We start from the raw sequence: 10,257 nt of genomic DNA, 5'->3' as shown, positions 1-10,257 counted from the left end.
AGCCTTCTGTTTTAAATGCAAAGCATCTTACAGCTGGAGCATTTTGTTCCCTGAATATGGCTGTGAGCATATTTGTTGCCCCCTTTTTGTCCCCTGTGCCCCAATAATTGTCCCGACTATTGCAGTTGTGTTTTAGCTTCTACTACATGTCCCGTTGAGTAATTTCTGGTGCAGCTTTTGAGGTCGGAGGGGCGGAAGAGGACGTAATGGAGGAAGTTGCATATCTCTGAAGTTTCCTTGAGAGAAATCTGCAGACAGAAAAGTTGCTCCCCTTTCTCCCTGCCTTCTTTAGCGCCGGGTGGGTGCCAGTGGATGGTAAGCAGCTTTATTTTGCAGGGTTTGTTTCTTTTCTATCTTAATCTGAACTGCTTTTTCCTGTCCCAAAAGAGTAAGTGTTTCCTAAAACGTCTGCAATGCACTCTTAAAACACTCTCGTCTAGAAGAGTTTACAAATCTGTCAGCTCTTTTGATCCTCCAAGCTTGCTTCTGAAGCTGTAGGATTATTTGACGCCATAAAAAGGGGTTGGTTTTCTTCTTTTGAGGATTGAGAATCCTGAGAGGCATTAACCGGGAAATCACCTACCGCAATCCTGAGCTTTTCAATATGTAACAGGCTCTGTCGGGGATTGAAATCCAAATGATGTGGGAGGCCCCCACCCAGCTGTCCTGTGGGAAAGGTAATGGTGCAGCTGGGTTCCCGGAATCTCTCTCTCGGATAAAGGATTTGCAGCTGTACCATGAAGTTGAGTTAATTTCCTGAGCGAGCGGTAACGGCTGGAGGAAGCGGCGGGTGCTGTAACGGGGGCCAGGGAAACCGGACAAAAATGACTCTTCCTCAAGAATTGGGACTAAGCATGAGAGCGGCTTGTGAGGCATTTCTCCCACGAAAACTCAACGTGTGGGGCTTTATTTTTAGGCGGAGGATGTGGAGGGAGAGCAGATGTTCTCGATGGCTTATTTTTAAAACAAAAACACTGCTCAAGCTACAAAATTAGCTTGGAAAAGCCACCGCTTGCCCTGAAAGATGCTCGAATGGAAAACTTTCAGACATCTTCATTCCCAAAGCATGTGGAATAAAGGTGCGACGATGGCTCTCGCTCTTGGAAAGCCGTGTCAGTGGAAACTGTGTTTGGTGCTTAGGGATGTCTCTGGCATTTGATCTCTGAAGTTGCTCAGAAATACCAGGGTCCATCAAAGGAGACGCGGGGCACGCGGTGGCGATGTGAGGAAGACAAATGGCTGCGGTGGAGGGGGGCTGGCGGCGACGGGAGCCAGGGCTGGGGGAGGGCTGCGTGTGGATGCTGGCAAAAAGAAAGGGTGTAAATTGATATTGGAAAATCCTCACGGAGGGATTTTGGTGAAGCACGTATGCGCGGGCATCCCGCTTTCGTGCTGGGACAGATGCGAGGTTTCAGTCATCGGCGTGGAGCGGCAGCTCCTCCACCTCCCCACCTCTGTAAAAAACCTCTTATCTCCGGTTCCAGCTTGAGCCCCTTGCTCTGCTGGTGCAGACTTTTGCGGGTGCAGATTTCCGCTGACTTTCAAGTGAAAACAGCTTCATCCTGGCCCAGCAGCTGCAGCTTTTGCTCTGCTGGGCTCTTCTGCTTTGCCTCGAGTCCCAAAGCTCGGAGGCTGAGTTGTCTCCAGCCAAGAGGCAAACCTTGCTCCCGAGGGGTCCGGATACCATCCTGCCTTCCCTGCTCACTCTTTTGTTTGGGGCTTGATCCTGCTGGGTGCCGAGTCCCCGAGCAGGCACGGTTAGCTGTGGTGCAGGGAGAGCTGGTCCGGTGGCAGAGAAAACCAGCGGGGTTTTGCAAATAAAAAGAGCGGGAAGAGGCCGTAGGGAGCGTAGTGGGGCAGGGAGGGGGGGGAGCCCGCGCTGTCCCCGCTGCTCTCGCTGCCCTTTTGTCTGCGTTTGCCTCCTCTTGCCATCCAGGCTCCGCTCTCTCACAAAGCCCCTTGTTCCTCTCCTAAAAAGGACAGTTAAATGCCACCCAAAGGACGGCTAAGACCTCCTAAAGCTCCTGTCAAAACACTAGCGCGGCCACACGAAGGCCGATCCAGCTGAAGGAACCAACATGTGTCTCTTCCCTCTGGCTCAGCCGCTCTGTTTGCATTTCTCTGCCTCCCCCTCATCTCTAATTTGGGCTTGGAAAGACTCGTCCTGCTCCCAGCCTGTGGCCCAGCTGGAAGCCGTGAGGCTCAGCCAGGGGTCCCCGCTGACCCTGCTCTCGCCGTTCCCCCCAGCTGGGTGCCATGGCCGTGCCGCTGGGGCTGCTGCTGGCCCTGCTGGGCTCCGCCGCGGCACCAGATCCGGCCCTGGAGGAGGCCTGGGAAGGGTGGAAGAGCCTCCACGCCAAGGAGTACCTAGGGGTAGGTCCTGCTCCCCCTCCCGGCATGTGCCGGGGCTGGCTCCGAGGGGGTCTCACCTAGAGCCACCCATGTGCACCCACCCTGTCCCGTGTCCCCGTGCTCCCGGGGACATTTCTGATGCTGCTGCCGCTCTTCCCCACGGCAGGAGGCAGAGGCTGCCCGCAGGGAGGTCTGGGAGAAGAACCTGCGGCGCATCCAGCAGCACAACCTGGAGGAGTCGCAGGGGCAGCACGCCTTCCGCCTGGCCATGAACCACTACGGGGACCTGGTACCTGCCGACACCCCCGGCACCTTCCCTGGGGTCCCCTCCCTGCACCTGGGGACTGCACACCCCTCAGCGCACCCAGGGCTCGAACTGGGGACCGGGGACCCCTCGATGCACCCAGGGTTTGATCCAGGGATCGGGGGTCCCCAGCCTGCTCTGCTGGGGGCTGGGTTGCTTCCCGGGGGTTGACCGGCCGGTGGGGAGTTGCAGTGCTGCCGGCCAGGCGCTCGTGGCATCACGTGAATTTTCCCTTGGCGACCTGCAGACGGACGAGGAGTTTAACCAGCTCCTGAACGGCTTCACGCCGGTGTGGCAGGAGAAGCCGGCGCTGCTCTTCCAGGCGTCAGCAGACGTGAAGACCCCGGCGGAGGTGGACTGGCGGGCGAAAGGCTACGTGACGCCCGTGAAGAACCAGGTGGGCACTGGGAGGGGGTCTGGACGGGGCTGTGTGATGGGTGTCGGGAGTCTGGGCAGCGGAACCAGGCGGCAGCATCCCCCCGAGCACCAAAAAACCTCTGGGCAACCTAGAGAAGCAGCTCCCATAGTTTTGCCTGCTGCAGTTTTGCAGCTGAGGAGCTGGAGAGCAGTACCGGGGGCATCACAGCATTCCTCTCCGGTGGGTTTTGGGGTGATGCTGTGACACACACACACACACCCCCCCCACTGTCCCCATCTCGCCCAGGGGCACTGCGGGTCATGCTGGGCGTTCAGTGCCACGGGAGCCTTGGAGGGGCTCGTCTTCAACCGGACGGGGAAGCTGGCGGTGCTGAGCGAGCAGAACCTCATCGACTGCTCCCGAAAGCTGGGCAACAACGGCTGCCACGGCGGCTACATGACCCGCGCCTTCCAGTACGTGCGTGACAATGGCGGCTTGAACTCGGAGCACGTCTACCCCTACATGGCCACGGTAAGGGACGGCGGGCGGCCCCGGGGACACAGCAGCGCGGTGCCGGTGGGTCCCAGCCCCAGTGTCACTCTCCTCCTCCTCTCAGGACACCTCCAGCTGCCGGTACAACCCCCAGGATAGGGCGGCCAACTGCTCCACCGTCTGGCTGGTGGCCCAGGGCAACGAGGTGGCACTGGAACAGGCGGTGGCGGCCATAGGCCCCGTGTCCGTGGCGGTGGACGCCAGTGGCTTCCAATTCCACTTCTACAAGTCAGGTACCATCTCGCTTTCTGGGGCGTGGATGGGTAAACTGAGGCAGGGCTGCCTCGCTGCAGGGGTGGGCTGCTGAGCCCTTGTTGAGCCCTGGAGTTTCCCCAGGGCACCCGGCCCAGGGGGAACAGGATCCACCACCCTGCTTTCACCCAGAGAAGAAGCGATCGAGGCCGCTTCCCGGCTCACCCCAGCTCTGCTCTTCCCAGGCATCTTCAGCAGCATGTTTTGCAGCCAGCGGGTAAACCACGGCATGCTGGCCGTGGGCTACGGCACAAGCCAGGAGCAGGGGCGCAACGTGAGCTACTGGATCTTAAAGAACAGGTAAGGGCTGAGGGTCTCCCCCAAAACCTGCTGCCCCTTCCACCCCGTGCACGGCCTGCACCCCCCTCCTGCGGGGGCCGGAGCTGCGCAGAGGGACGCGGCAGGAGCATCCCTGTCCCCGTCTCGCTCGCCCTCCCCGAGCGGGGCTGTGCTTCTGTGCCTGGGAACATTCTCCATTTCTCATTCTCCATTTGCTCCTTCTCCATCTCCTCCTGCAGCTGGTCGGAGGTGTGGGGTGAGCGGGGCTACATCCGACTGCTGAAAGGCACCGACAACCAGTGCGGGGTGGCCAACCAGGCCAGCTTCCCCATGCTGTGAGCCGGGCCAGCCCTCCCTCCCCGCGCTGCGGAGCCAGGGCCGTTTCCTTCTAGAAAGGGGTTTTTGTTTGTGTGCGGTGAGAAGCAATTAAAATTGGTACGGTGAGTGGCTCTGTGCCTGCAAACGGGGGCCAGCCACGGTTTGGTGGCCAAGCTGATGCAGCCGGTCCTTTTCCTGGTGGGAAAGGCAAAGCTCCTTCCGCACGACGCTCGGCGAGAGGCTCTTTTTTTTCCCCTCCTGTGCCTTCCCTCCCAGCCCGGCCATCTCCTTCCCCTCCCGCGGCCCCTTTTCCTTCCAGCTGCGTCCCGAAGGCCGCAGCCAGGGCTGGAGTTTCTGCCCGTGCCCGCAGCTCTGCCTGACCCTGCAGAGACCGAGCCGCCGCCGCTGCCCCTGCGCGCCGGGCTCTAGAAAACGCCTCTTTACCCCATTAAACCTGCGTGACAAGGCGCAAAACAAACGTTTCCGTCCCGGCCTGCTTTTTATTTCCTCCCGTTCCTGAATTTGGGGGATTTAGTGCCACGCACTCACAGCCCCAGCGAGCTGGAGGGTGAGCGGGGGCCGGGCTGAGAGGGGCTGCGGGGCTGGGCCCGTGGCAGCGTGGGCTCCCCAAAACGTCCCACGGCTGCCCCATATCCCCCGTGGGAGCACCCACACAGCAGAGCGTGGCCCCGGGGGGGGGGGGGGGGGGGAGACACCTGTCTCCGTGTCCCCTTGTCCTGTATCCCCGTGGCTCCTCGTCCCGGCCGTTCCCCTGGCCCCACGGTCTCGGCCCCACGGCGGCCCCCCAAGGGTTAACCCGCCCGGGCTCCCTGCCCACATCCAAGATGGCCGCCGAGGCGCTCGCTGAGCGGCCTCAGCTCGTATTGACCCCTCCCGCCCGCCGTAGCCCGGGCTTCCTTTTCAAGATGGCGGCGCCCAGCGGGAGGAGCGGTTGGAGGCTGTGGGCCGCGCTGGTGCCCGCCGTCCTGCTGTGCGTGGCGGCCCGGGCCGCGGAGGAACCGAGCACGGCCGACTTCGATGTGCGGCCCGGCGGGGAGGTTCACTCCTTCTCCCGCAGCCTGGTGAGAGGCGAGGAGGGAGGGGGTGAGGAGAGGGTACGCGCCTCTATCTGATTGGCTGTACGCCACGTCGCTCCTGCTTCCCGCCGCGGGGGTTGGCTGTCAGCGAGGGAAGGCGGGACGAGCTGTGGAGTGTAGGGGGGAGTCTGGGCCTGGTTGCTAGGGGGCCGGTTGCTAGGGGCGGGGGGACCCGGCCTCTGACGGGAGTAGGGGAGGGGGTCCCCGAGGGGGGGTCTCCAAAGGGAGGGGGGTCCCCAAGGAGAAGGGGGTCCCCGAGGGGGGGTCTCCAAAGGGAGGGGGGTCCCCAAGGAGAAGGGGGTCCCCGAGGGAGGGTCTCCAAGGAGAAGGGGGTCCCCAAGGAGAAGGGGGTCACCAAAGAGAGGGCGGTCTCAAGGAAGAGGAGAGTCCCCAAGGAGAAGGGGGTCCCTGAGGGGGGTGCATCTCCAGCAGAAGAAGGTCTCCAAGGAAAATGGCTCCCCAAGGTGGGACGAGGAGGTACCCAGGGAGGGAGGCTTGCCATGGAGATTGACCCCCAGGAAGAAGGGGGTCCCCAAGGGGGGTTCCCAAGGGGAGGAGGTACCCCAAGGGGGAAGAGGGGCTCTCAGAGAAAGAGGGTCTCCATGGGAAGGAGGCACAGGAAGGGGCCCTATGGAGAGGGGGCTGGGAGTCCCTGGGCCCCCACCCCAGCACCGTGGGGTCCTGCTGACACCCCACGGGGGTGAGGGCTGCACGGTCCCGGCTCTGTCTGTGCTCCGATGAGGTCTGGACACGGACATGGTCCGTGCTCCTCCTCGGTCACCCCCGGGGTGAGACCGCTGGGGGCTGCACCATGCCGGAGCCCCGGGAATCCTCTCGGGTGTCCCCAGATCTCACGTCATTGTCGAGAAGTGGCTGATGGTGAACAAAGAGAAGGTCCTGCTCGAGCAAGGCTGCTCATCGTCTTCTTCTCTTCTTCCAGGGGGATTACACCTGCACCTTCACGTATTCAGCTCAGGGAGGAACGAACGAGGTGAGCTGGGCAAACCTTTGAGTGTTTCCCTTACGCTCGGTTTCTACAGCTGCACAGAGTGAGACGCTGTTCAGGATGATTTTGTTTGCGATGAGCTGATTCCAGGGACCAGGAGCTGTGAGGAAGGGTGGTTGCACGGTTTCTAACGCTGCATGTTTGCAAAAGTAACTTACTGGATTTGCTCCCTGAACAGAAGCGTCCTTCGTGTGTTACGGTGGTGCAGTGGTTCGCAAGGCCGTGACATTTGTAAGGCTTATTAACAAATCTCTGGGCTGGATATCTCTGGAGAACAGGGAGTTACATTTTCATACCTCAGTTAGTAGGAAGGACCTCGTAGGAGTAATTCCTGTGCTCTTTAGGAAGCTTGAAGGTTTTTGCAGCTCGTGTCGCTGCTGCAGTAAGTGCTGTGCAGATACACAGTTTGTACTTTCTTATCTGCAAGTCCTGTTAGAATTGGGTCCTTTTCTTTCAGTGCAAAGGGAGGTGAGACTTGAACTCATTTCTGTAATAACTCTGCCAATGAAATCGTGGAGAGGAGAGGGTGACCAGGCCTTGAGCTTTGTGCAACGCAAAGTAAAAGGGGCCACCAGCAAGTGTGGTGCAGTTACGTTGCGTTATTTTAGAGCTGTTGAAACTTTGCCTGCAGCTGGGAAGGGGAGGTGACTGGCCTCAGGGGGGAGCGGGAAGCGGGAGGCTCTTGCCCACGTTCACTCTTTGGACCTTTCCCCTCTGCAGCAATGGCAGATGAACATTGGAGTCAGCGAAGACAACCTGCTCTTCTCCTGCTCTGTCTGGAGGTGCGTTCTTTAACCTCAAACTCTCTGAGGCAAAAGTAACAAGGCGGCAGGTGGGATCTGGGCCAGGGCCCCTGCTTCCCGCCTGGGTTTGCCTCCCTGCGGGGCAGCACCGGAGGGCTTTCCCCTCCCCAGAGCCGCTGTGACTCTGGGTGGGCTCTTCAGCCAGGCGGCGGCTGGTAAATGTGCTTCCCCCCTCTCCACCCTCCTCACTAGATGGAGCTACAAGAGAGTCAGAGGTGGCTGTGGCAGGAGGGAGCCATGAACCGCGAGCGGTATCTGCACCTCCGCCCCCTCTGCCGATGTCACAGACTGCTTTCTTGTTGCAGGCCCCAAGGGAAGTCTTACCTCTTCTTTACCCAGTTTAAAGCTGAAGTGAAAGGAGCCAAGATAGAGCATGCCATGGCTTATGTAAGTCCCAGCTGATCGCGTGGAAGCAGGTGTGTGGGAGGCTGTTATAAAACATGAATTGGACATGGAAAACATTTATTAGACGTCTGTCCAATAAAATGTTCTCCAGCACATCCCTAATTAGAGAGCAGTGGCAGTCAGGAGGGGCCGCAGGTAGGCTCTCCCGCACCATTTGTTTCTGCTCCCTCAATGCCATCGGGTTGTTGCTGGCGTTGCCGGTGTCGTGACTCCGAAAGGCACTGTCCTGCCAGGGTGCGCTGCACAAGGGGAGTCTCGGTTGGCCTCAACAAATTGGATGTGACGAAGTAAATAAAACCTCTGCTGGTGCCTTTGTCTGGTTCGTTCTTCCATTTCCCAGTCGTCAGTGGTGAGGCTTTCAGGTACCTGAGCAACACAAGTTCGTGGTTTAATAGGAAATGGAAAAATAGCCAGAGAATTTCCTTCGGATTTCCTATGTGGATTTAATTCTTTCACTCCACATGACTAAAATACAGGTTCATTCTTCCTCAAAATGCGCTGTTGTTTGTTTGCTTTAAATACAGTAACTCCTTGGATTGCCTCAACTGCTTAAACCTTCTTCCTTCCCATTTCAGTCTCAAGCTGCAGTAGGTGGACAAAGCGACGTCCCCTTAAAAGAGGAAGAATTTGCAATCACCGAAACGACAGGTCTGTGACCCAGAGAACTACGTGAGAGAGGGGTGGTGTGGGAGACAAGCCTGGCTGTCTACCGGGAGACGAGTATTTAAGCTTAACGCAGATGGGTGACGACGTATAGAACAGCGCGTGTTACAGTCAGGGGTATAGTGCTCTCGATCCGTAGCTGGCAGCAGGATTTTGCGGGTCTCGTTCCAGTGTAAATGTTAAATTAGCACGGGGGAAGAACGGGTTTATCACAACGTGCTTGTCGCGTGCGTAAGAAGGAAGTGCAATGCCCGACTTGCTGGCTTTATTGTCCTGGAAAGGAACCAGCAGGGCTGTTTTGTTCATGCCTGACCATCTGTTTATCCTGTGCTTGTTTTCTCTCTTTCTAGTGTCTCACAGGGAAGGCAAGTTCCGTTTTGAACTGTCCAAACTCATGATTGTAGCAAAAACGCCCCGTGACGAGCTGTGACTCGGAGGCCAGTGTTGGGCCGGGTGCTTTGGCCGGAAGAGCATGGCAGATAAAGAGGATTATTTGTTAACTGTGGGTTTTTTTTGGTTGGCCAAACCTTTTATGTTTTCCATATTGAAATGTGCTAGGGTCCAACGCAAGTGGGGCTTGGAGGTGTTAAGACAGACGCATTCTGTCTTGTGTCAGAGTAACAACCTGCTTTGCAGCTGGAAACCTCCTCCGGGACTCCTGATCGGCAGCCAACCGTTCTGTCGCCCGCTTTCTGCTTGGTTGATCTGCTGAATATGGTAAAGCTCCCCTCGAACGGGGGCTCCTTATCTCCCCTGCTAGGAAGAGCAATGCAGAAAGATAAGTGGCTGGATTTAAACACTGTTTGCTAAAGGAAAGTTGTTAACTCTCTAGTCTCTGGAGGGGGGACAGGATTTCTCTCTCTGCAAGCATGACAGGAGGAAATAATTAAATTGGGTGGGAGGGGGAAGGAAGGGAAAAAGTTGGCCAAAACTGATTCCTTGTTGAGCACGGCTACCGAAAACCGTCGCTGGGGAGGATGTCCTGGTCCTGCCCTGGTGCAGAGCGTGGGGTGGGATAACTTGGCACGGGGAAGGCAGAGCTGCTTATTCTGACACAACCCAGGAATCAGTCCAAGCCACACTTTCATGTCTTAGTACAACTGCAGGACTATTTTCTACGTACAGAAGTGATTTTTTTCTTATCTAGAGTAATAACAGTGAGGGAACGTGGAATTCCTTTCCTGTGTAAATACAACACAAATAAAGAAATAAAAGCATCGCGTGCTCTCGCCTGAGTTTGCTCTGCTCTGTGACTCCTGCCCCCTCCAACGGGACGCCCGGCGAGTGCTGCGACCGTCGGCGTTTGCTTGGCCGTGAGGAGCCGAGGTGTCGCGGGGGAGGCTGGAGGCTGCAGAGGGTTTGCAGGGCTTCTGCCCACCAAGAGGAGACGCAGCGACGGGAGAACAAGGCTCCAGCTGGAAGTTTGCGTAACCCAGCGCTGTCCTGACGGGCGCTTTGCCCAGAGGTGATGCCCTGGTTTTTGGCAGTCTAGGGGTGCTTTACACTGAGGATTTTACAAGCTCTCTTTTCCAGGCTGTTCCCGGATGTTTCTTTCTCTCCTGCGCGGCTCCTTCCGGATCTCCAGACACCTGCAGGGCCCAGGAGCGCTGCGGGTGGGGAGGTGAGTCCCCAGCGTGCTCCTGCCTGAGCTCCCAGCCGTGTTTAGGGCGCTGGTGTTGCTGGTCTCTGGCCTTTCTCCCAGTTTAACCAGTTGTGTGGTGGGAACAACAGCAAAGGGAACCGAAGGGACTCGCTTCCCAGACTTGTCCAGCCAGGGTTGGGATGGGAAACCCGGGCTGTAAGGTGGCTCTTCGAGCAGAGAGCGTGTTCTCCAGGGCTTCTTGGGACAAAAAGGCAAGAATTTGGGA

General features: G+C 58.0%; 2 protein-coding genes across 3 annotated transcripts; both read left to right on the top strand.

Moving 5' to 3' along the window:
• The first annotated feature begins 153 nt into the window (after window positions 1-153).
• On the top strand, window positions 154-4,893 carry LOC104632958 (procathepsin L-like). Of its 2 annotated transcripts, none has more exons than XM_075736193.1 (8): window positions 154-315; window positions 2,248-2,373; window positions 2,519-2,641; window positions 2,904-3,053; window positions 3,321-3,545; window positions 3,631-3,799; window positions 4,004-4,118; window positions 4,337-4,893. In XM_075736193.1, exons 1-8 carry the CDS (start codon window positions 313-315, stop codon window positions 4,434-4,436), a joined length of 1,011 nt encoding a protein of 336 aa, XP_075592308.1. In that variant the 5' UTR covers window positions 154-312; the 3' UTR covers window positions 4,437-4,893. The 2 variants fall into 2 exon arrangements, with proteins under 2 accessions (XP_075592308.1, XP_075592307.1); XM_075736192.1 differs by having other exon boundaries at window positions 178-298.
• Window positions 4,894-5,245: 352 nt separating this feature from the next.
• MYDGF (myeloid derived growth factor) lies at window positions 5,246-9,624 on the top strand. Its single transcript, XM_075736194.1, has 6 exons — window positions 5,246-5,497; window positions 6,453-6,503; window positions 7,239-7,300; window positions 7,627-7,708; window positions 8,302-8,374; window positions 8,740-9,624. Exons 1-6 carry the CDS (start codon window positions 5,261-5,263, stop codon window positions 8,817-8,819), a joined length of 585 nt encoding a protein of 194 aa, XP_075592309.1. The 5' UTR covers window positions 5,246-5,260; the 3' UTR covers window positions 8,820-9,624.
• Window positions 9,625-10,257: the final 633 nt, after the last annotated feature.

This window comes from Balearica regulorum, chromosome 26, assembly GCF_011004875.1.
Source record: "Balearica regulorum gibbericeps isolate bBalReg1 chromosome 26, bBalReg1.pri, whole genome shotgun sequence".
Classification (NCBI taxonomy): domain Eukaryota; kingdom Metazoa; phylum Chordata; class Aves; order Gruiformes; family Gruidae; genus Balearica; species Balearica regulorum.
This window is presented reverse-complemented; position numbering and strand designations above follow the sequence as displayed.